The 26,339-nt window shown below is 45.9% G+C and overlaps 1 protein-coding gene across 1 annotated transcript in view; it reads right to left on the bottom strand.

The window, feature by feature from the left end:
* The window catches only part of APC2 (APC regulator of WNT signaling pathway 2), a 77,373-nt gene that overhangs the window by 40,467 nt on the left and 10,567 nt on the right, over positions 1-26,339 (bottom strand). The window contains exons 2-4 of the mRNA XM_036734345.1: positions 9,374-9,522; positions 1,383-1,518; positions 24-66 (exon numbers count right to left, since the gene is read on the bottom strand). Of these exons, the coding sequence (XP_036590240.1) occupies positions 24-66; positions 1,383-1,518; positions 9,374-9,522 (328 nt within the window). The remainder of the gene's footprint in view (positions 1-23; positions 67-1,382; positions 1,519-9,373; positions 9,523-26,339) is intronic.

Here is a 26,339-nt window from a genome sequence, read left to right on the forward strand (position 1 = left end):
TGGGAGAGGCCATGTTCCTTCACCTGGGCTGCACCTTGATAAGATCCTTCCGGTTTGTTTTGGGGCCTGTGTCAGAGAACAGTGAACAGAGTGCAGCTCAGTGGCCCACACAGGACAGAGGCCTCTAGAGGCCAGGTTCGAGAGCTCTTTTTTTTTTTTTTATTTCAAGGGGCTTCTTTCTTCCCCACTAGATCCTTCCGAACTCCCAGATGGGCCCATTCTAGCCCCTGGTCCTCTCTGGGCACAACCTTTAAGCTAAAGGCTTAGAAATGACCAACTGGCTCTGTCCTAGTCCATCCTCTACCCTCAGTAAGAACCACTTCCATTGCTAGCTGTTCACCAAGCTCCAGTGACTGTCCAGCCCGGGGCTATAGATAAAGAAATCCTCCCTATGTCCTTGAGTTGGGAGCCTTGGGAGCCTTCTGGACCTCATCCTGCCTGATCCGAGTTTTGGAGAGGGGAAGGAAATCCTGTCCATTCCCAATCTAGGAACCCATATCCCTCCCGCTCCCCAAATCTTCCACCCATTCCTCCTCTTCACACCCAACTTTGCGACTGTCACCAAAACCAACAAGATCTCAGTCAATCAACAAACATTAAGTAAGCACCTAATATGTGCCAGACCTTATGCTAGGTTAGGGCAAGAGGTCACCCACTAAATTAGTGACTTCCTCAATGCCCCCGCCACCCATTTCCTTAACCTCCAGCTTCCACCAGTTTGGATGTAGTGCCCCTATGCTTTATTTTGGGCTGTCTCTAGAGAGATCCCTACCCCCCACACAGATAGAGAACTGGGGGAGTCAACTAAGTCTTTAAATGCAAATCTGAACTCAGCAGGGTGAGACAATAGGAAGACAGGTTGAGGTGGGACTGGGCCAGGTGGGATCCAAGAAAGTGCTGGTGATGTCCTTTAAGAAAGGAGTGTGTGTGTGTGTGTGTGTGTGTGTGTGTATATGCCTTTCCCCATGGTTCTGCGAAGGCACAAATACCCATCTCCTTGTGCCTCAGTTTCTCCAACAGCACAACGGATAAAAAAGGGCTTTTGATCTGCTCAGGTTCTGAAAGCAGGTACTGGAAAAAATAGAGATGTGTCTGTGTGTCTGTATATCTGTGTGTCTGTGTGTGTCTGTGTCCATGTCCATCCAAGTGTATACAATCTCTGTGTTTTTGTGTCCAGATATATATGGGCTCCATCTGTGTGCAGGTGTGCATAAACTGTGTGTATATCCATCCAGATGTGCAAGGACTGTGTGTGACAAAGGAATGACAGAGACAGTGACAAAGACAGGGACAGTGACAAAGGCAGAAACAGAGACAGACAGAGATAGAAACAGAGACAGTAGCAAGAGACAGATTAAACGAAGGGTCTCCGCTTACTTCACTTGCCGGGTTGCCTGTGGCTGCCTCGGTCTCCCTGAGCTCATCCCCAGGATGGCGAAGAAGGGGCAGAGCCAGGCCCAGGGCCAGATGCCAATGAATGGCCCAAGATCCCAAGTCCTGGGCCCCAAGCTCCAAGCCCTGAAGCCAGTCAACAGAACTCAGAGCTGGATGGTGTGTTCCCTGGGGCCAGTAGCTCTGCTGTAGGCTCAGCCCGGAAACAAAGCCCTGTTCAGGGCCTGGGCTCGGGGCCGATCAGTCTGTCAGCCACATCCCTAGCACTGGATGGAATCTCAGCAGAGGAGGGGGAGGAGGAGGAGGGATGCGGGGATGCTGGCTGCTGGCAGCCAATGGCAGGCCTGAGAAGACTGTCTGGCACCATGGCAACAGCCAATGGCAGCTCTGGGGAGGGGGGACCTACCCCACCATTCTCACCATCATCAGGAGAAGCCACTGCTGCCTCTGTTCTGGGTACTATGGCCCCACTGCTGTGAATCTGATGATGGTACTAGCCCTGAGATCTGAATGAGGGACAGGGGAGGAGGGACAGGGACAGTGGTGAAATGCTCATTTGCAGATAAAGCATCCCCTTGTAAGATTGTTGGGGTTGGGGATCAGGATGCACTCCATTAGTTTCAGGCAAAATGGATTCACAGAATGACAGTCTTAGTGTCACCAGATCTTAGAGTCAGAGATTCACAGAATCAAAATCTTAAAATCATAGAATCATAAAATAAAAACCTTAGATTCTCAGCTTAGAGGCATAGAATCATAGATTTGAAATCAAACTCTTAAACTCATAGATTCTTGGAATCATAGAATACAAATTTAAGATTCACAGAACCTTAGAGTCATCAAATTTCAGGTTTTTATAATGAAATATTCAAAGAAGGATAGAGTTTTGGAGCTTGGAGTCATAAAATCTTAGACTCAGAGAATCTTAGAAAAAGAAAATCTTATAATTTTAAGATTTTATGAGTAAGAAGGGGCCCACCTACCCAGCCTTCCATCTACTGAAGGTTTTCTAAGGTTGGATAGGGAAGACCAAAGATTTAGTATTATACCCACAAGTTATACCCACAAGTTTTCTGAATCTGGGTTCTGATTGATTATGTTGGATTATGATAGAATTTGTAAAAGACAACAAGTGAAAGGACCAAAGGTGTCCCATGGATAGGGCAAGCTGGAGTTCCCTATTCTCAAAGACCCTCCCTGACCCACTCCCTAGCATACCATGGAGGCCACAGCCATTCTTCTGCTTTGAACCCCAGGGAGGCTTCAAGAGTAGGATGAGCAAGTCCAAAGGTTGGGGGCTAAGACCCTCTGGTTTCTGTGTTCAGGCTCCAATCACCAGCCTGGACCATAGAGGGGAATAATTATAAAGTATCTGAGCCAGCAGAGGTCTTAGAAATAATCTAGTCCAGCCCCCTCCTTTTACATATGAGGAAACTGAGTCCCAGAGAAGGAAAATGCCTCATTAAGGGCTACACACAGTCAGTCAGTGGCAGAGATGGGATTTGAATCCAGGTCTCTTGATTCTCAAGTCAGGTCACTTTTACCAGTTTCCCCTTAAAATGCACAGATGTGTCCCCTACTCTCCTTAGTTGACTCTGGGGCAGAGGTATATGTGTTTGGAAAGTGGTGTTATGCTGAATTGTGCATGAGAAAAATATTCCCAAATTCTTTCTTGTTGCTCTGTCTGCCCCCAAATTCTCCCCTGCTTCTTCTGTCCCTTTGTCTCTGCTTGCCTCTCTGGATCATCAGGTAACAGCTCTGCCTTCCTTTTGGCAAACCAGAACAGCCCTCAGCTTCTTGAAGACCATATCTCTCTAAGCATGTGCGCATGCAGGCACAAACCAGCATACATACATGTACAATGCATGCCTGTACATGTACACATGTATATACAGTACAAAACCACATATATACATCAGATTGAGTTCACAAGATGGGAACCAAATTCCTATCTCAGTCAGAACATCTCTGGGGTCTAGGTATGTGATCAATCAGTAACACCTACATATAGAGCAGCCCCATCAATTCAGCACGTAAGGTCAGCCAATGGAAAATGGATCTCAAGGACTGATCTCCAAGACCAGAGTCAGAGATTGAAGTCACAGGTCAACTTCTAAGATTGACTTTAAAAAGTCAGTTTCAAAGATTGGAATTTATGGAGCCTAAAGATCAGAATCCTATTATCAGAGCTGGAGGGGATTTTAGATATTATCAAATCTATCCTCCCTTCATTTTATATATGGGGAAACTGAGGTCCCAGAGTGGGAGATGGGACCTGCCCAAGATCACACAGTTAGAACTGGAACTGGAACTCACACTTACGTCTCCTGACTCCAAGTTTCAGATTCATTCCAACACACCACACTACCACCCCTCAAGGGCAGATCTCAAAGATCCCAGTCAGTTCTTGTGGGCTCTCCCCTGAAGCCTTTGTCTCTAAGTGAATTGAAAAAACTTTAAAATTCATCCCTTTCCTGGGAGCTCAGTCTCAGCCCCCAACCCATTCTGATGAGCAAAGTGACGGGTTGATGGGAATAAACATTTCTGACAGACGTCACCTCCCAGCCCATCTATCACGTCTGGGGCTCAGATATGGGCCACCTGGGGCTGGTTGAGGGATTAATGAATCTGAAACCAGTCACCCTCTTACTCCAGCCTATGGGAGGGATGACACGTTGACCAGACCCTCCCAAAGGGGCCCTTGATGCCTCAATATGATTTCCTCCCTGCTGTTCCTTTTCCCAGATTTCCCTGTGGGCAGACTGGGCAGTCTGAGGAGGCATGGGACTGGGTTTTATCTCCAGTGCTGTCATCAATTCACGGTATGATTTTAGACCCACCATATCTTATCTCTTAGCCTTGATTTCCCCATCTGTAAAAGAAATGAGTTGGACCAAATTGTCTCTAATATCCCATCAAATCATGAAGTTCCATCTTCTAAAATCCCTCCGAGCTCTGATAGCCCAGAAATCCCTCCTATTCACTTATTTATTCAACAAGCTCTGACCACAGTTCTGAGATTTTTCTGTTATAATACTAACTCATATTTCTACAGCAATTTATAATTTGCTAAATTTTTTCCTTATAACAATCCTATGAAGTAGATATAGGATAAGTATCATCGTTCCCATTTCTCATTTAAGAAAACAAGCCCAGAGAAGGGCTATGGCCACACAGCAGGTGGAGAAATCGGATTTAAGCCCAGATTTTCTGACTCCAAGTTCTTTCTTCTCCACGCGTTTTCCATATGATGTTCTATGTCTTAAGGGTTCTTACAGCATTGACATTTTCTGCTTTCTATCCTAAAGACTCTTCCATCTCTGACGTTTTATGTTCTAAGGTTACCCTCACTTGTGATATTTTATACTCTATATTCTAAGGGCCCTTTCTAACTCTGATAGTCCATGCTATATTTTCTAAGGTCCTCTGCAGATCTGATATTCTATGTCCTAAGGTCCTGTCCATCGCTGACATTCTATAATCTATAGCCTATGACTGCAGGATGCTGGTTGAGTAGAAAGAGATCAGCACCGTGGACAGAGCTTCCGCGGCTCACCAGAGCCTGCCTAAGAAGTACATTTTTAAGAGCGTTGGGAATGGCGGCCATTTCTGTTTCTTGCGGTTATTTCTCTCAAGCTGCACTGCCGGACTCTGATCCTTGAAGGATCATCTAGTCCAGCCCTCTGCCTCTGTGGCAGGATCATGCTCAAAACATCTCAGAGATATGGGAATCAGACCTGCCTTTCCTTCAGCTGGAGTAGGGCTAGGGTGGGGTTGGAGTAAGTGGGTATTGGATGTTCCCTGGTACAAATTACTTTTTCTAGAAAGCCCTCCTTTATCTATCCCAGCCCCATCCTGGTCAATCTTTGAAATAAGGTGTGTCTCATTATTATATGTATGAGAAAGCGACTGGGGTTTAGTGGAACCAGCGGCAGATTCATAGCCAAAAGACTCAGGCTTCCAATTGAACTTTGTTATGCATGTGACCACAGACAAGTCGCTCTATTACTCTGTGCCTCAGTTTCCTCTTCTGAAAAATAGCCATAATTTTTTTTGGTGTGAGGATCAACTAATATTTTATAAATGGCCACTTGGTGTAAGATACAGCTCTAGGAGAGAGTGTGAAAGGCCTTGGCAAACCATCAAACGATATAGAAATATCTGTTATTTCCAGGCTCCGATGGATTTGTGATCTCATCCATGTGGGTTCTCCCTTCAATGATGCAAATAACAGCCACCCACTCCTTCTCAGCTGATTCAATGTCAGTTCTATTTTGTTTGTTTGTCTTCTGGCTCTGTGATGCATGTGGGGGCTTTTCTCTGTGGCCAGACTGTAAGCCTTATTAGAGACAGATTGAGAGCTGGCAGGGTCCTCAGAGGCCCTTGAGTCCAGCTTCCTCATCTTACAGATGAGGAGACTGGGGGCTAGAGGAGTTAGCTGACTTGCCCAAGTTCCTACACAGAGGTGGGACCTCTGACTCCAGAACCAGAGCTCTTTCCTTTTTATCTCAGATAAAGTAAATTGTTTCTGGGGGAAAAATTCAATTCAAGAAGCATTCAATAAGTGCAGCTAGGTGGTACAATGGCTAGCGCACTGGGCCTGGGGTCAGGAAGATCTGAGTTCAAATTCTACCTGTCACTTACTGCCTGTGTGACCCAGGGAAAGTCAATTCACTTCTCTGGGCTCCAGTCTCCTCACTTGTAAAGTGAGATTCAAGAGCCTCTAAGGACACTTACTGGCTGTGTTACCAGGGCGAGTCACTTAACCTCTGCCTCAGTTTCTGCTGTAAAATGGAGGAAATAACAGCCCTTACCTTTCAGGGTTGGGAGGATCAGATGGGATAATATTTGTAAAACACTTGGCACAGTGCCTGGCACATAGTAGGTGCTATATAAATGCTTCTTCCCTTCCCCCTCCCTCTCCTTCTTCCTCCCACGTGTGAAGTGCTGGTGGCACAATGACAATGTGTGTGTGTGTGTGTGTGTATACACACATATTTATATATTTATTTGTGTATTTATACACACACACACACACACACACACACACTTCAGCCCTACTTGAGAAGTTTATATTCTCTTGGGGGGAGCAGCGACCATGTATACACATTCAGAGTGGATGACTGAGCCCAGGGCTAAACACAGTTGATGGCAGGGGAGGGTGGTGTGTCTTCCAAACAGAGTGACTGAGTGGAAAAGTGTTAGATTTGTATAATCCAGAGAATCTGGATTCAAATTCTATCACTTACTACTTGTGCAGGACAATCACTTAATCTCTCTGGGCCTCAGTTTCCCTGCTTGTAAAATTGGAGAGTTGAACTCAATAACCTCTAAGTTTCCTTCCAGTTAAAAATCTATGAACTCATCATTTGGACTTCAAATCATTTCTAAAACTATTTATTAGATACCTGCTATCTGCAAGGCACTGTGCTACGGGGTGGAGATACCTTTGCCCTCAAGGAACATACATTCTACTGGACCTTCATTTTTACTTGCTCTCAGAGGATTGAGGAGAAATTACTGGGGATTCAGAGAACCAAGCTGGTAGCATCTTAGTCAGTGAATCTAGTCTATGGCTTGTTTTGAAGCCCAACTTGGCCTGAGGTCATAGGCTGAGGGGACTCAGAGCTGCCCCCAAACAATAAAGCTGAAGAGAAAAATCCTTCCTGGCTTTCCATCTGTGGCCGCTCCACCCCAGAATGGGATTAAGGTTGGCTATAAGACTACTAGAGGCTATGGTTCTTCTGCCCAAATTTTGAAGAAAAAATAATGGACTTGCCTGGAGAGAAGACATAGAACATGAGTTTTGGGAAGGCCCTTAGAACACAGAATATCAGAACTAGGAAGGTTCTTAGAACACGGGATGTCAGGGCTGGGAGGGCCCTTAGAACCCAGGATGTCAGGAGGGCCCTCAGAACACAGGATGTCAGGGGAAAGAGTGCAGGCCTGGGAGTCAAACAACCTGGGTTCATGTCCTTGCTCCACCACTTAGTATCTATGTGGACTTGGGCAAATTACATAGACTCAGTTTTCCCCTCTTTAAAATGGGTATGATAACAATTATACAATGTGCCTCCCAGAGGAAGGTGATAATCCAATGAGATAATGCATTAAAAGCATTTAGCAATCCTGAAAGGCCCCAAGGAAGCCAGGAGAGGCAAAAATGAAGTACTAGGAGGGTTCAGAGGAGGAGGAGATACGCATCAGCTCTTGGAGGGAGAGTCAGGATGCCCAGATGCTCTCTCTGCTCCCTTGCTGTGTGACCTGGGAGAGGGCTGTTCACTTCTCTGGGCCTCAGTGCCCATCTATAGAATAAGGAGTTTGGACTAGATAGTCTCTCAGCACATCCCCCACCTCACACCCTGACCTCTCTCACTCTAGCTATGGAGAGAAATGTGAATATTCAAGGTGTCTTTTTTTTCTGTCATAGTCCAAGATGAGCTGTCACCCATTGCCCCCCCCTCCCTCTTAGGGAGGGACTTGATGGAGAGGAGAAGGCATAGAGGTCCTGGGCTGTCCCCTCCCCTAGGACCCAGAATCTCACCCTACAGCCACCCCCTTCCCCAGGAGGCCACCGCAGCAGGGACCAATCCATGAAGAGAACTTGTAGGCTGCTGTGTGATTCTGAGGGAATGCCCCAGCCTCTCTGTGCTGGAGGTACTGAAGGTAGCCAGGACTCAGGGAGTATTGTAAGGGGTGTGGGGGGTAGGGAAAAGAAGTCAGATTGCCAAGCAAGATTCAGGAATATAGGAGGATGCTTTGGAGAAAGTGATGCTCTGTGGTGTGACCTGGGTTCTGGGGAATGAGACACTTTTGGGGGGGGGGGTGTTTCCATCCTCCACATGCCTCCATCAGCCCCTAGCACATCTCCTTCCCACAAGGCAAGGCCTTGGACTTAGAATCCAAAGACATAGGAAGCAGCTCCCTGGCAACGGTCACCATGGGGACAGGGCCTCCCTTGCCAATTGGCTGGGGAAGTGCCAGGGACAGGGATGGAGGAGCAGGGAGGGGTGAGTTAGAGGAGGAATGGAGAATCAGACCTCCTGGGGACAGACTCTCCCACGGCTGGTGCCAGGCTGTGGTGCCAGCCTTTGGTGCCAGCCTCTGGCCTGGGGGGCCCAGATATCCATTCCAGCTCCACCCTAGCACCAAGGCCTGGTGAAGCCTCACCTCTGCCGCAGCCTTGTTCTCCTCCCCACCCCCCCAAACCTCTCAAGGTGGTAGAGGCTGGAAGCATCAGAAAAGGCCAGACAATTCTTTGCAAAAGAATCCATACGCTGAGCTCCAGCCTCCAATCCAGGCCTGAAAAATGTCCTCCTCTTTTCCCCTAAAACCTTCCCTCTACCCTCCCTTGCATTGCTCCCCTTAAAACCCTCCCCCAAGCCCAATTCCCTGAAACCCTCCTCTATTCTCCCCCATATCACTCCCCCAAAGCCCCTCAAAATATGCCCCCACATTCCGGCCCTGAAACCTCGTTAAGTCCCCCTCATGTTCTTCCTCCACCCAACCCCCAACTAAGTCCTTCCTTCCCCACCAGATCTCTGGGCGCAGGGGCTCCGCCCTCTCTCTGTGGGACTCTCACTGCAGCGCCCCCCTCCAGGAAGATTCTCCCCCCAATCTGCATACCCTGTCGGGTCTGAAGGACACCACCTACCTCCGTCAGAGGCACCCCTAGACTCCATTCCTGCTCTCCCACCCCATTCCGCTCCCCACCCTTCCTTTCCCTATCTCCTTCCCCTTGGTCCTTCATCTCTATCCTCTTCCTCCCTCCCCATCCTCTAATTCTTATGCCCCCAGCCTTTGACATCCACACTTCTGTCCCCCCCCCCCTTTTATCCCTAACCCTCCCCCTTGGCCCAGGCCTTGCCCTCCCACATAAGTTTTCCCCTTTCCAATCCTGCAGGGCAGGACAGGAAAAATCCGTCCCCCCGCCGCCGTGATCTCCCACCCCCGCCCCACCCCAAGCCTTGACAGTTCCTACCTCGTCCCCAAAGAAGGTGGAATGGAGGAAGGAGAGAAACCACAGCAGCCCCATGGAGACTGCATCCTCCGGCGCCTGCCGTGCCCGCTCGCCCGGCTGCCCAGGCGCTCCGCCTCCACCCGCCGCAGCCTCCTCCAGTGCAGCCGTGCCTACGCAGGGGCGCCAGAGGGCAGGAGAGGGAGGGAGCAGCCGAGCCCCAGGGTGGGCAGGGCAGGGCCAAGCCCAGAAGAAACCCCCTCTGTCCGCCCAAGGATCAGCCTGAACCTGAGGACGAGGCTGCTCCTCTCCTCTGCGCCCCCCCCCCCCGCCCCTTCTCTCCATCATTCCCCACCTCATCCGTTTGTTTATCTGTGTCTATCTGTCCTCAGCCTGTCTTCCTTCACTGTTCTCCTGTCTGGGCTTCATCTTCCCATGCCTTTCCTCAGGGTCCTGCCCTGCTACCCCGGGTTGTCTGTCCGTCCTTTCCGTTTGTCTGTTTATTCTTCATCTTTCCATCCCTCCCTCTCCATCCGTCTGTTTTTCTGTCCTGGTTCCTAGTCCTCTGCCTGATTCCCCCTCTCCTATCTCCTTTTCCCATTCCTCTCCCCTTCTGTCCATCCATTCATCTGTTCCCTCACCCCCAGTGATCAATCTGGCCCCCTTTTCTCCCTCTATTCATTTCTCCTCTCTCCCCCATAGCAGGACTGAGCAAACAGAAGTCATGCAATTCAGACTCATTGACCAAGAAATCAGAAGCTAAGAGAAAGAAGGGCCAGGCCATTAATACTATGACTGCAAGGATCCAAAAGTACCCTGCCACTTGGGCCTAGTTACCACCTGCTCTGTCCACTTGTATTCTCCCTTTCCCCTGAGTTTGGGGAAACTGAGGCACTTGGAAGAAGGTGATAGGGCCAGACTATGAGGAATTCAGTAGGAAGAGACTCAAAGAATCCTCTCTGCACCTAACCCCTGGATGGAGGCTCAGGCTCCACTCTAAATGGAGACAGGTAAACCCCTAAAATCTGCTGGCCCAATGCCAGTCTAGACAATCCCAGAATCTCAGAGGTGGAAGGTGGAATCTCAGAGGTCATCTCATCCAACCTGTTCTGGAGGAGAAAGCCCCCAGCAATGGCCCTCCAGCTTGCACGTGAACACCTCCAAGGATTCATTCCCTTCCAAGGCCATTTGTTCCAGTGTGGGATGACAGTTTTGCTGGGAAGTTCTTAATATTGAGCCAGAATTGAACTTGTCCTACTCTCTGGGGCCAAGCAGAGTACCCATCATCTCCCTTACAAATACCTGCGTTGTGTCATCTTCCTAGGCCTACCCCAAGGCTTCTTGTCTCCAGGTCACTCAGCCTCCCACTCATTCCCTCACCCAGTCTCCAAGCATTTATTAAGCCACAACAACATGCTAAGCTCTGTGTGGGGTGTTAGTGATGCAAAAGACATAAATGAAACAGTCTCTGCCCTCAAGGAGTTTCTATTCCATTAGGGGACCACATGCACATATAATTATACACAAAATAATAATAATAGCTTATATTATATAAGGCTTTAAAGTTTGCAAATTCACGTGAAGTAATGTGTGTGGGGGGACGAGACGCTGGCATATGGAGGCATGTGGACGACGGTCCTTGAGGTGAACTTTGGAGGAAATAGGGGTTCTAACTAGGGCAGCTTAGTGGTGCAGGGAAAGGATGAAGCTGATAGAGGTTGGTCAACGGTGGATAGAGTGGGGGGCCTGGAGTCAGGAAATCTGACCTCAGACACTTACCAGCTGTGAGACCCTGGGCAAGTGACTTCACCCTGTTTGCCTCAGTTTCCCCATCTGCAAAATGAGCTGGAGAAGGAAATGGCATTCAGTATCTCTGCCAAGAAAACCCAGAACAGGGTCATGGAGAGTCAGACACAATCAAAATGACTGAGCAACAACAGAAACAAGGGGATGCTGAGGGGCAGAAGTGAGAGAGGAGTGCATTCCAGGAATAGAGAACAGCCAGTGCAAAAGCGTGGAGGTGGGAGATGGAGGGTTCAGTGCGAGGAACATGAAGAAGACCAGTTTTGCTGAACATAGAATGTTTGAAAGGGAGTGACGTACAGTAAGCTGAAGAAGGTTGGTTGGAGCCAGCTTGTGAAAGGCTTCACATACCAGAGGAGTTTTGTCTTTGATGCTAGAGGAAATAGAGAGCCAGTGGAGTTTCTTTTTTAAAAAATTAATTTATTTATTTTTAGTTTACAACATTCAGTTCCACAAGCTTTTTTGTTTGTTTGTTTGTTTTTCTTCAATTTATTATTTATTTGTCTTTAGTTTGCAACATTTGCTTTCATAAGTTTTAAATTTTCTCCCCCTCCCTCTCTCCTCCCTCTCCAAGATGGCCTGCAATCTGATATGGACTCTACACATACATTCCTATTAAACACATTTTCACATTAGTCATGTTGCATAGAAGAATTATAACAAATGGGAGAAACCGTGAGAAAGAAAAACAAAGCAAAACAAAAAAAGAAAATAGTCTGCTTCGCTCTGCATTCCGACTCCATATTTCTTTCTCTGGATGTGGGTGGTATTTTCCATCATGAGTCTTTGGGAATTGTTTTAGGTCCTTGCATTGCAGAGAAGGGCTAAGTCTATCAAAATCAGTCATCGCTCACTATGGCTGTCACTGTGTACAATGTTCCACTGGTTCTGCTCACTTCACTCAACATCAGGTCATCTAAGTCTTGCCAGGCTTTTCTGAGCTCCGCCTGTTCCTCATTTCTTATGGAACAATAGTATTCCATTACATTCATATACCACAACTTGTTCAGCTATTTCCCAGTTGATGGGCGTTCCCCTCAATTTCTAGTTCTTGGCCACCACAAAAAGAGCTGCTTTAAATATTTTTGTACATGCAGGTTCTTTTCTCATTTTTATGATCTCTTTGGGATACAGCCCTAGAAGCGGTATTTCTGGGGTATGCACATTTTTATAGCCCTGTGGGCATAGTTCCAAATTGCTCTCTAGAATGGTTGGATCAGCTCACAACTCCACCAACAATGAATTTGTGTTCCAACTTTCCCACATCTTCTCCAACATTTGTCATTTTCTTGTTTTTTTCGTGTTAGCCAATCTGATAGGTGTGATGTGGCCACTGGAGTTTCTTGAACAGGGGAGTGACATCATCAGACCTGCCTTTAAGAACATCATTTTGGCATCTCTGTGGAAGATGGACAGGAGAGAAGAGAGACTTGAGACAAGGAAGACAGGAGACAGAGGTGATGGGGGCTTAAACAAGGATGGCTTTGGGAGGGGAGTAAAAGAATGAATGTGAAAGTTGCCGGAGTAGAATTGACAAGACTTAACAACTGATTGGATGGGGGATGGGGTTGAAGGACAATGAAGAGTGGAACATGGCTTCAAGGCTGCAAACGTGAGCTACAGGAAGGATGGAAATAGGGAAGTTCAGAAGAGAGATGGATTTGGAAGTGGGGAAGGGGGGAGCTGGGGAGAAGGAGAGATAGAGTTCTATTTTGGACATGTTGAGTTGGTGATATTTATAGGATATCCAGTTTGAAATGCCCAATAGTCAATTGTTGATATAGGACTAGTGCTCAGGAGAAAGACTAGGGCTGGATATATGGGTCTGGGAGTCATCTGCCTATCAATGATAATTGGACCCATGGGAACTGAGGAGTGAGGGTATAAGAAAAGAAGAGAAAAGGGCCCAGAACAGAGCCTTAGGGTAAACCTACAATTAGAAAGTGTGACCTGGATGAAGATCCAGCAAAGGATACTGAGAAGGAATGGCCATTCAGGTTGAAGGAAAACCAGGAGAGAGCAGTGTCACAAACCCAGGGAAGAGAGATTATCTAAGAAGAGAGTTTGGTCAACAGTGTGTCAAAAGCTGCAGAAAAGATAAGGAAGATGAGGACTGTAAGAAATCCATCAGATTTGTCCATGAAGAGGTGATTGGTAACTCCGGGGAGAATGATTTCATTATGAGTAATAAGGTCAGCTTGTAAGAGGTTAAAAAAAAGGAAGAAGAGAAAAAGGAGAAAGAGGAGGTGGAGACGATAGGGATAGGTAACTTTTTCTAGCAGTCTGGCTGTCAAATAATACATTTGAGATAATAGCTTGAGGGGATGGTCGTCCACTGAGGTTTGTTTTTAAGGATGGGAAAGAGTTGGACATAACTCCCCCATAACTTGCATTTGAACACATGGGTTGGGTCCCCAGGGCAATGACTATCCTTAGGTTCTAGGGTTCAACTTTTGGTTGGCTACACCTACTACCAGAGAAAAAAGGCCAAGGTCTCCTATTGCATCCTGGGCCATCTCCAGTCATCCTGATCTATATCTGGCCACTGGACTCAAATAGCTCTGGAAGAGAAAATGAGGCTGGTGACCTTGCACAGCCCTCCACCACTCAAATCCAATTCACTTGCAAGTCATGGCATCACCTTTCTGATGTCATGGCCTTCTTTGAGAATGAAGGACAAGCAAAAATAACCTACTACTAGATATCATTGGCCCCCACTAGGGGTGTGTCCCATGAACAATCAGCTAGTAGACTTATTTAGCTTTTAGCAAAGGCATTCACTAGGATGGTACAGTAAGAACAGTCTGGTGAAACATTCCCCTTTCCTCCCCGCCCCCTTCCCCAAGCTGCAGGGACATACTCTTGCCAAAATACACACAATGTCCATGGGAAAATAGAAAATATAATGTGTTTTATTTATTAGAGTTTGAAAGGGCTCTTAGAATCTAGATCACGAAGTGTTATAAAGGGAATAACTTTAGAATGTAGAATATCAGAGATGGAAGCATCTTTAGGATATAGAACAGAGACTGGCAATGCCAGAAGAGCCCCTAAAATATAGAACATCATATGAAAAGGGCATGGAACTTGGAGCCAAAAATCTGGGTTTAAATTCTGTCTCTGCCGCCTACTGCATGACTATGCCGCTTCTTTTTTCTGGGCAGGTTTCCTTATATGCAAAATGGGGACGATAATACTTAACCTATCTACTTCATAGGATTGTTACTGGAAAATATTGGGTAAATTGTAAATCACTACAGAAATGTGTTAGTATTATAATAGAAAAACTTAGAGCTGGAAAAGGCCATTCCTCAATCAGAGGTTTATAAATATTATCTCATAGGATTCTCACAACAGCCCTGGGAGGTAGGTGCTATAATTATCTTCCTTTTACAGATGAGGAAACTGAGGCAAACAGACACTACTTGACTCTTTTGGTTCACACAGCTAGTCAGTATCTAAGGTTGGATTCACACTCCAATCTTCCTGACTCCAGGGCCAGCTCTCTATCCACTGTGCCACCCAGTTGCCTCACATCTACACCCGGTATTCTTCTTTGCTAGGAGTGGGGTCATGCTCCTTGAAGCTGCTTTCTTTCTCCAGTGACTGTCTGGAGTAGGTGTGTCCATCTTTAATTTATGTGCCTCTGCTCCCAGCTGAATGGAATATTTCCTACTTGTCCAGGAGTTTCAATGATATGATTAGTTGGGGGTGGTACAGGAGTCTTCTCTTCTCCCCTTGCTTGTCAGGTACAGGCAAAGGGATCTGTCTCCACCCAAACCTGAAATCTTCCAACTCCCAAACTGCTAAGTGAATATGTATATATGAAGATATATATACACATATATACACACACATATGCATATATGCATGTATATAATATATGTATATATGTAATATATGCATGTATATATATAAATATATTAAAATATGTATGTATATGTAATTATGCACACACACACACATATATATATACATACAGGAGGAGTGTGATCGATTCTTTTAGCCAACCCCACTGATCTCTTCTTGACACAGAGAGGGGTTTGTAAGTGTAAACATTGTTGTGAGATTGAAGATTGCAAGTTTCTTAACATCTACTTTGTAATGTGTGACGACACTTTGAGGGGGAAGGGGGCAGGTTTGGAACCTCCCTTCCAAAATGAATAACTACCTCACCTCTAAGATCTTCCGTTCGATTCAACAACCGCTTATTAAGCATTTGCTGTGTGCCAAGCACTTTGCTAGACGCTAGGCAAATGCAGAAATGATGGAGGGTATAGGCAAAGTAACTTCAAAAGGAAGAAAGTGTCATTAACTGAGGGGAGGGGAATCAAGAAAGATCTCCTGTAGGAGGTGAGACCTGAGTGAAGGAAGCTGGGGATTCTAGTAGTCAAGGGTAGGCAGGAGAACATTCCAACCTGTGCAAACACTCATGTTATTTAGTTAATTGGAGAAATCTTCTCTCCTAATAGCTGTTGGCTGTTGTCCTCTGTTCTAGAAGGGGACAAAGATGACATCACTATGCTAGAGTCAAGTTACAGTGTGTCCGGCTGTGGCTGATCAGACCAATATGAGCTCAGGTCGGACACAAATAATCCCTCTGAACATTTGGGGTGGATCCTCTAACTTCAAGCTTATCACGTTTCTTTTGAGCTGCTTCAATTCTGCTTTGCTCATAGAGCGCAGCACCTTCTCTGATGTGGGCATGCCATGCTGAGCGGTCCTCTGACAGTGTCTCCCATGTCATGCAATCAATGCCAAAGTTCTTAAGAGAAACCTTGAGAATGTCCTTGTATCACTTCTGCTGACCACCATGTGAGCACTTGCCCTGTGTGAGTTCTCCATAAAATAGTCTTTTTGGCAAGTGTACATTTGGCATTCAAATAACGTGGCCAACCCAGCTCTCTGCAGTAGGGTTTGAATGTTTGGCAGTTTAGTTTGAGAATAGTTACTCATATAACTCTATCTATTAAGTCCTTCAATATTGTAGGATTAAATGTATGTGAAATTCAATTCAATATATTAAATAAAACATCTTTTAAGGAACTACTATGTGCCAGGCACTGTGCTAAGTACTGGGGATACAAAAAAAGGCAAAAGACTATGCCTGTCTTCAGGGAACTTACAATCTAATCTAAAATCAATGAACATACAATTTGTTAACTATGAACCCAATAATAAAACAAAAATATGCATAATTATTTGTGATATTTTGTCTGAGAATGATCACAACTAGAGTCACCTCAAACTCTCACTGACTGATAGATGACTCCTCTTCACTTCTGAGAACACAGTCCCACACCCATTACTTCACTCAAGATACCAATCTAAGTCTCTTCAGAATTTTCTTCAAAATCTAAAGGTTAAAAATGGCTCCCTCAAGAAAGAAGGCCTCTCCATCTTCTTTCTCTCCATCCTCTATAGGAAAGGTGGTCTCACTACCTTCTCTCAGGATATCACAGATGAGGAACATCTCTAAGGCAGTTAAGTGATTTGCCCAAGGTCACCCGGGGGTTAGCATCAGTGCTGGGATTTGAACTCAGGCCCTCTGATGGAAGAACCAGTGTTCTTTTCACTGTACTGTGCTGTCTGTCACTAAGCTTGGCTAATCTCCACTAATCTTGGCTAATCTCCCTGGTGAGAGTTTTTATTCAAATAATTTTCAGCATGCAAGTCATTTTTCTTGGCAAAGAAAGGAAAAAACAAAATAATAATTAAGCCACTCTGTCCTTCTCTCTCTCATCACCACATCATCCATTCCAAGTAGCGTTCCCATCCCTTCAATGATTCTCCTCTTAAAACTGGTGATTTTATTGGTCTGGAGAACTTACAGGTAAGGAAACACCATCTACCCACACAGGCCAGCATTCTCTCTGTAACTTATGGCCTTAGAGAATTATCTAAAACATGGAGAGGCTAAATGACTTTCCCAGGGTCACACATTAAATATGTGTCAGATGCAGGAGGGGAGGACTTGAACTCAGATCTTCCTGGCTAGCTTTCTATTCACTACACAGCCTTGCCTCTCTTTGTCCCAAATAGATTTTTTTAAAATCCCTTTGTGGTTCTCAGCTTTCCCCACCAGCCTCCATCCATTCTGAGCTTTAGCTTTTGACATTTTTTTTTTCTAAGAACATGCATTGCCAGGCTCCTATATTCATCCTCCATTCCCTGTGCTTGCTTCCATCTTCTGTAAATACTCAACACTAAAATAAACCTATGACCTCACTCATTTGGATATTTCCTTTAATGATGCAGATAGAACACTCAGCCACAACCACCCTTCTTATGGGACTCTGGTCCACGTCCTCCAATGGATCTACAAGATCTGCTGGGGGACTTTCTTGCTTTCATTGTGAGGCTACCAGTGAAGCACTGAGGCAATCCCTCTCGCCATCCCTCACCCTCTTCTCATGGCTGGTCCCTCTTCTCTTTAAGAATACATTTTGCTGATGCCAACCTTTATTCTTATTCCAGTGAATCAAGCCTTACCTTATTCCCTCTGACTTCAAATGCCCCCTCTCCCAACTGACCTTGCATTCAATTATATATATGTATATGCACACACAATTATGTATGTTTATATACACATGTGTGTGCATATACATATATACTTATATACCCTACTTCTCCCCCATTAGAATGTAAGTTCCTGAGCTTTACTCTGTACTCACATCCCCAGTACCTAGCATGGTACCTGGCACATAGGAGATGCTTGATAAATATTTCTCAGTTGATTGGTTATTTGGTATGTATTACAGCCAGTTTCCACCCACCATACATGTTTCTCAAACATATAACCAAACTACAGGTATTAAAAAAGATGGGTCTTTCACAGGTGTGTTCTGGTCAATGTTGAAATGTTGGCTCTCTGAGGGAAAAAAAGTACAGCAGGACATACTTTTAAGTTTAATCTGCATTAATACTTTATCACTTTCTAGAGTCTAGACAATCAACAAATCATACCCTGATTTATCTTGTTTGCTGATTTCTGAGGTATAAAAATCAAACTTTCGGTTCTTGAGAGCTGGGGTGGGCCAGCTCCAATGTGTCACTGCCCTTCCATCCACTGAGAAATGGCCAAAGTGGGGTGTGTGGATATAATGGGATATTGTTGTGCTGTGAGAAACAAAGTGAAGAATTCAGAGAAGCATGGGAAGACTTATATGAATGCAGAACCAGGAAAACCATGATAATGGCTCAGGCCTAGGAAAGAGATGTGAGAATGTACCTCCTTCTCTTTTTTGCAGAGGTGGGGGGTTGTTAGTACACCCTTCAGGGAGACTTAACCCTCTCCACTCTGGAACTGCCAGTGAGGCCTGTGCTGAACTGAGTGGGGAGCGAGTGGCAGGACCCACTCTATCTTATCCCAACATACCCCCGACCCCACCCCAGCCCTGGCTACTTTCTGAGGCCATCTGCCCTGGCTACTGCTGTACCCTCTGGATCACTGGACTTTGATGCTGCATTCTCAGCCCCAGAACTCCTGCCCTTGGGCCCACACAGTCCCAAATGGTGCATGTGTCACATGGTCAATGATGTACTCCACATCCCACTCCACCATTTTGTTAGCATTCATCCTGAGTGGATTTCTACCAGTTTTGTCCTTATATTTCCAGCACTAGCACTGTTCCTGGCACACTGGTGGGGAGCAGGCACCAAACCTGTGATTTCATTGGTATAAGGAATACCTCCCCGCCCCCCATCCCCAATAAAGGCAGCTTGGCCTCTGCTCAGCAGCCACTTCTGCTCTTGGAGCCTGGGGCAGAGTCTGTGCTTAATAATACAGTGTGGCCAGGAGCTGTCCATCCACAAGTAGTATAAGGGTGTCATTGTATGTGGTTTGATGGGATACAGAATAGATATCTCTAGCCTCTTCTCTCCCCATCCTTCTTATAGACTTTCATTCCTGCCAGGAGGGAAAGCAGGAGGTGGGGGGCTGGAGGCCACTCTGCTATTCCCAGAGACAGTACTAGGCTAGAATAGCATCTATCTGGCTCCCTTAAATATTGGTAGTCTGAGGATTGTGGTTTTTTTCGGTTCAATCAAGCTTCTGATCGCTGTTTCATTATTGGGGCCCCCAAGCTTTATACCCAATGTTTGACTCCTGTCCCACCAAATACCAGGTCTACAATGAACATACATAGCACTTAGTCAAGCAACCCATTTACCCAAGTCAATAATAAAACATAAATCAGAGAGGGTATCCATAAGAGAATACATACCAGACAATACAGAGTGAAGGAGCTCTCTCATTAGGAGCAAGGGAAGAACTCAGCTCAGCCAAGAGAAAGTCCTGGATCTCATCCAAAGGGAAACTCCCTGAAGTCTCTAATGTAGGAAGCTAGGGATAGGGACATGGTGGAGACTGTCGACTCCTCTCATGTTGGCTTCTTCCCAGAGTCTTATTCTCCCTTCAGCAAATGGAAGTGAGCTTGGCATCTTTTATCTTCTCTCTCAAAGGTGGAAGCCAGAAGTGGTGGAGGTATGAAGCAACTCTGCATCTCAAAGAGGGTCTAAAGAAAACTCAAGAGCTTCTCTCTCTCTCTGTCTCTGTCTCTTTCTGTCTCTGTCCCTCTGTCTCTCTGTTTCTGTCTCTGTCTCCATCTGTTTGTCTGTCTGTCTGTCTCTCTCTCCCCAATTCCATCCTGCCCCTTACACGGGCACAAGGCACTGCTCTCCAGCAATGGGGAGAGAGTCTCATTCCAATGGACTTTGGGATGGGGGTTACATATGTTCATTGAACTGAATAGAATTCAATCTGCTCACCAGGATAAAATTCACATAGATGGCTAGTCACTTCTCAGAGCGCTTTAAAATGCACACAGTAGGAGAATATTACTTACCCTCCACCCCTACAGCTTCTCCCTCTGATTGGCTAGTTCTTTCTAGACCCTCCATTCTAAGAAAGAGGCCAGGCCATCCATGCCTTCTTCTCCAGACTTAACTCCTGATTCTCTTGGACTTTGTCTATTTCTACCCCATCTCCACCTCCACTTTTCTCTGCCCCAGTGGGGATACTCCTCTTTTTCTCCCCTTTCAGCTTCCTTTTTCGTGTTGTCTTCCCCATAGAATGCAAGCTCCTTTAAGGCAAGACTGTCTTTTTTTTTTTTTTGCTTGTATTTGTATCTCCGCAGCTTAGCACAGTGCCTGGAACACAGTAAGTGCTTAATAAATGCTGTTGACTTGTTGTGGCCTGTTGCTCCACCCTCTGCATCTTTGGACCTTGCCAGATACATGCATATCCCACCCTCTTTCAACTCTGGAACCATTTTGCCACTGCTCCCAGCACAGGCATTGTCAATCAACTCTCCTATGGCTCCACTGCCCATCCCTAAAACACTCCTTCCTTGACACCACCTCCTAGAAGCTCCTCAAGGGAAGAACTATCTCACTTTTGTATATGTATCCTCAGCCTTTAGCTCATTGCCTGGTAAATAGTAAACACGTAATAAATGCTCATTTATCACTGCATTGGACTTCATTGATGTGTTGGTTAGTTTTGCTAAACTGACTCCCCCTCCCCCGCCCTTTTTTATTCTTTGTTACAGGAGATGGTTTTTGACATGGAATGGGAGGGAATGATCAGAGAGTGCCCTGGATCTAACTGCCCCATGCAGAACATTTCATATAGATCTTCCTACCTGCCCCCAGTCCTGGGCAGCTAGGTGGCGCTGCAGTGGATACAGTGGATAGAGCCTGGAGTCAGGAAGACTCATCTTTCTGAGTTCAAATCTGGCCTCAGACACTTGCTAGCCATATGACCCTGGGCAAGTCACTTAACCCTGTTTGCTTCAGTTTTCTTATCTGCCAAAGAAACTAGAGAAGGAACTGGAAAATCACTCCAGTATTCCTGCCAAGAAAATCCCAAATGGGATCATGAAGAGTCCAACAGAACTGAAAAGTGACTGAACAACAACCCCCCGTCCAGTCCACTGCTAGTATACCACCCTAAGCATACTACCCTGCATTTGCCTCCCCAAGTATTCTACTCTGTGTCAATGTGGGCCAGCCACTCCTCAGGATGTATGTGAAGGACATAGCATATGTTGTCTAGACTCCAGGTAACACAGATAAGTATCAAGGAAGGTTCATCATTTCTTCCAAAAGTACACTGAGCCTGGCCCTGAAACAAAGCCCCAGTTTAGTATATAAGGCTGGAAAAAAATTAGTACATACAATAAAATACAAATGATAAATATTATGGAGCCAGGGAAGCTAAAGGCACAAACCCAGAAGAAGAGAATCATTCCACATTATCTATTAGCAAAACCTCAAAGAAAATCGCCTATTTACCCCAAGCTTTACCAGAATCCCTGGAAGAAATGAAGCAGTAATTTTTTTGGGGGAAAAAAAGATCATTTAAATGAAATGAGAAGGACAGCTAGGTGCACCAGCCCTGAAGTCAGGAGGACCTGAGTTCAAATCTGGCTTTACACACTAGCTCTGTGACTCTGAGCAAGTCAATTAACCTTTATTGTTGCCAAAAGAAAAGGAAATGAAATGAAATAAGAGCTCTAGGGTTAAGAATGAGAAAGGAAATGAGGGCTCTAGAGGAAAGAATTAAAAGGAGGAAAAACAGATTGACACTAGAGGCAGAAAACCTCACTCAAATAACAGCTTATGGCCACAGCTGGAATCCAGGACTTTTAGGAACCAGTTATCTGTCAGTCTCTGAACCTGGGAGTAAGCATCTAATTTTCTGCATGGCTGCTCTTCTTGAGAACGAGTGAAAGAAATAAAACACATTTCCTTGCTAAGGCTGGATTCGCAGCATCAGTAGGATCAGTCATTAGTCTGGAATTTGATTTCCCTTCCAGTCCTGGACTCAGGGATTCAAGGGAACTCCAGACCTAAACAGAAGTCCTTTCGGTCCCTGGGTTTTTGTAGGCTGCTCTTCTCAGGCTGCACCTCCAGAATCAGCTCTGGCCCCAAAGCATCACAGTCTTATAAAGGAGACTTGAATCAGACCTTCTCTGCCTGCCATCTTGCCTCTTCCATCCTTCAATGCCCTTATGACCCACCTGCTTCTCCTTGCATTGGAGCTCCCAATGGCCAACAATTGCATCGTTTCCCTCTCAGACTCTTCGCATCAGCAGCTGATCTTGGCTACTCTCCAACTTCATAAGGAAATACTTCCTGAGAACTCGGGTTATTCCAAAGTTCAATGGCAGCCCTGGGAAGTGCTGGGCTGGAGGGCCTCAAGCAGAAGATGGATGGATGGCTTCCCCCATCATATTATAGAGGGGATTCCTGCTCAGGAAATGGAGTCAACTCTGCCTCTAAGATGATATAAATCTTTCAGAATTTCTAAAAGTGAATGTTGAAGGGGCAGCTAGGTAGTATAGTGGATACAGCACTGGCCCTGAAGTCCAGAAGGACCTGAGTTCAAATCTGGCCTCAGACACTTACTAGGTGTGTGACCCCGGGCAAGTCATTTAACCCTGATTTCCTCCAAAAAAATTAATGTTAAAAAAATTTTAAATGTAATTAGGAAATATTTAACGAAATAAAAAAATACATATCAAAAAACAAAGATTATGTTTGCCCTTGATTCTGTCAGGTTATATAATGGGAAGATCTGGGGGAGTGGTGCAGTCATGGTAACAGCCTCCTTGTTACAGTAAAGGGCACCCCCATCCTTCAGTCTCTCAGGCGCACAACCTCAGGGCCATCCTCAGCTCCTTACTCACACTCACCCCCCCCCCCCATATTCAACTGGTTGACAAGTCCTGTTGATTCTACCTTTAGGACATCTTTCCAGTGTACCCCCTTCTCTCTTCTGACACTGTTATGACCTTGGTGCAGGCCCTTTTCACCCCACCCCCAGATCATTGAGAAAACCTGCTGGTGGGTCCGCCAACGTCAAATCTGTCCACCCCCTCCAGTCCATTTTCTACTCAGCTACCAAAGTGATCTTCATGAAGCTCAGGTCTGACCATGGCACTCCCCTATTAAACTCCAGTGACTCCCTATTACCCCCAAGATCAAATATAAAATCACATGCTTAGCTTTTCAAGTCCTTCTCAACCTGGCCCCTTCCTATCTTTCCAGTCTTTATACTGTCATCCATATACTCTTCCATCCAATGGCTTTCTTGCTGATCTTCACCCATAAAACCAATTCACTGCCTCTCTCCTGTGCCTGGAATTCTCTCCCTCTTCATCTCCACTTCCTGGCTTCCCTTTATTTATTTAATTTATTTCCTTATTATTTTGTTTGTTTGTTTATTTTATCATTTATTTATTTCCTTTAATACTCATTTCTAATTCCACCTTCTGGGGGATGCCCCTCCAGGCATCTCCCTCGCCCAGCACAAGCCCTCTGAAATTTCCTCCCATTCACACCATATACAGTGTTTTTTTGCATCTCCAGCGTTTAGCACAGTGCCTGGCGCACAGCAGGCACTTAATAAATGCTTGTTGATGCTGTCTAAGGATCAACCCAGACAAGCATGGACAGGCTGTTCACCCAGAAACGAGCCACTTGCTAATGAAGTCTATGGCCATGGCACCTCATTAAACAAAGAACGAATTGGCCCTTGGGGCAGGTCAGGCCCCTTCCACTTTCCAGGAGGCCTCCTTCCAGTGGCATCCTGGATGCCACTCAGTGGCAACTGAGGGAGAAGCATCCCGGTGAAATCTGCACTAGAATCACACAAGTTCAGGGTCAGAAATGACCTCAGCAGCCATTTCCTGCAACCTGTCCCGGAAAGGACTTCCCCCATACAGCATGGCGGACAAGAGGCCATCTAGCCAGTGCTTGAAGAGCTCTGGGGAGAAAGAACTGGCCCCCTACCCCAGTCCCTCATTTGTGCTCTGGATGGACTGTCTGTGTTAGGAAGATCTTCCTTGGGAGGGAAAGGGCAGCTGGGAATAGAGTTCCCTCTACCCCACGCCCTGCCATGAGAAGAGAACAGAGAGAAGGCCAGGATCAGAGACAAGTAGAGAAAGCTACAAGCTAAATTTAGTGCAGATTTAAAAGAAAAGCAAGCTGGACCTAACAGAGCATACCATTTTCGTGCTGAATCCTCTCCTAATGTTCTAGAGTCTATATGGAAAGGCTCTTCTTTGGTATTTGGGAAGAATAGAGAAAAGAAAAAAGAAAGAACAGAAGGTTTCTGCAGCTATCAGGCCTAAATCCTCTTCTGCCATCCCCACCCACTACTGCTGGCTTGGGCCTCAGGAGCCAAATAGGCCAGTTCTAATCTGCTTTGCCTGAGACGGCCCTTCCTTCATATACTTGAAGGCAGATATCATGTTACCCCGCTGAGTCTTCTCCAGTTCCCTCATAAGATCCTGATGTAACAGGAATGTGAGACAGCCCCTGGTGCAGTGGAGAAAACGCCTGGGGGAAGGAGAACAGAAATCATTATTCCTTCTGTGCTTTAAAAAAATGAAATTAAAAAAAAAAACCAGAAACTGAGGCAGCTAAGCTTTGCAGTGGCTAGAGAGGTGGGCTTAGAGTCAGGAGGACTTGAGTTCAAATCCTGCCTGAGACACTTACTAGCTGTGTGACCTTGAGAAAGTTGCTTAACTTCTGCTTGACTCAGTTTCTCCATCTGTAAAATGGGGATGATAATGGCCCCTCCTTCCCACGGTGGTTGTGAGGATAGAAACAGATCATATTTGTGAAGCGCTTTACAGGCCTTAAAATGCCATAGATGTGTGAGCTGTGTCATCGTTGTGGGCTCAAGGCCCTTTGCAGTCCTGCCTGCCCTTCTCTGGACATTCTCCAGCTCATCAGAGTCTGTGCTAAACCGCGGCACCCAAAACTGAACACGGTCCTCCAGGTGCGGCTTAACCAGGGCAGGCAGAACACAACAGGACTTCCCTCTTGGAAGTCCTGCCTCTCTTTAGGCTGCCCAAGATTGCTTTCCCTTCAACTGCCAGACTTGTCGCACTGCCCACTGGTGGTGTGCTTGCAGCCCACTAAGACCCCCAGATCTTTTTCGGATCAACCACTATTACCTCCACCTCCCCCATCTTGTATTTGTGAAGCTGACTTTTGAACCCAAATGAGTATCTTTGAAACTAGACTATCTTTTTATAATGCCATTGAATTATTTGTGCATCCTGCTTTATTCTGCATTGCCCAGGTTGATCTAACGTAGGGTTGGGTATGATTCCCCAGGAATGGTTAGTCAAGCCTTAACCTTGACCAGGGCTCCCATGATGGAAGTGTATCCAAAGGTCTTCCTTTCGGGTTGTGAACGGATGGGTGTGTTTGTTTTGTTCTGACTCGTGCTTCTCATTGGATAAGAAGCGTACTGTCCCATGTTCACCTCTCAGGTCCTCTCAGCCACAATGGCCATCGGTCCTGGACAGCTCCCAGGAATCCCCTGGTTGGTGAAAGCTCTGATTTCCTCTGCACCACCATGATTCCACATGGCTGGGGGGCTGGGGACCCAGGGGCCGCTTCATGGCGTATGTAACGCATGGTCCTCAACGTACTTGTGGCCTAACAGCCTGCTTCAGGCGTGGCAGGTGAAGAAGCATATTGTCCTAGCCCATGTAAAGGTACAAAAAATGGAATGCTAGATAACAACTGGCAAAGAAAAACAGCGCTTTAAGGTTTGTAAAGAACTTTATTATCTTTATAACTTTATTATTATTACCTCATTTGGTCCTCATAATAACCCTCAGGATTGGGGATATTATTATTTTTATTAATAATATTATTATCCCCGTTTTGCAGCTGGGTGGCGCCACAGTGCACATAGCGCTGGACCTGGTCTATCTCCCTAAATTCAAATCTGGCCTCGGACATTTACTTGCTGTGTGACCTTAGGCAAGTCACTTCACCCTGTCTGCCTCAGTTTCCTCATCTGTAAAATGAGCTGGAGAAGGAAACGGCAAACCACTCCAGGACCTCTGCTAAGAAAACCCCAAATAGGGTCATGAAGAGTCAGACACAACTGAAATGGCTCAACAATCATCCCCACTTTACAGACGAGGAAAGTGAGGCAGACCTAAGTGACTGGATTTGAACTGGGATCTTCCTGACTCCAGGTTCAGCGCTCTCTCTAGCTGCCTGTTTTAATGCATTAGTGGTGAGCATGACAAGATATTCCCTGGTTAAGAAGTATATTGTCCTCATCAATACAGAGGTGCAAATAATATAAGAATGATGGTGATAATAAAAGTAATTCGGCATTTATAAAGTACTTGTATGGTTTGCAAAATGA

Source organism: Trichosurus vulpecula, chromosome 1 (genome assembly GCF_011100635.1).
Source record: "Trichosurus vulpecula isolate mTriVul1 chromosome 1, mTriVul1.pri, whole genome shotgun sequence".
In the NCBI taxonomy this organism is placed as follows: Eukaryota; Metazoa; Chordata; class Mammalia; order Diprotodontia; family Phalangeridae; genus Trichosurus; species Trichosurus vulpecula.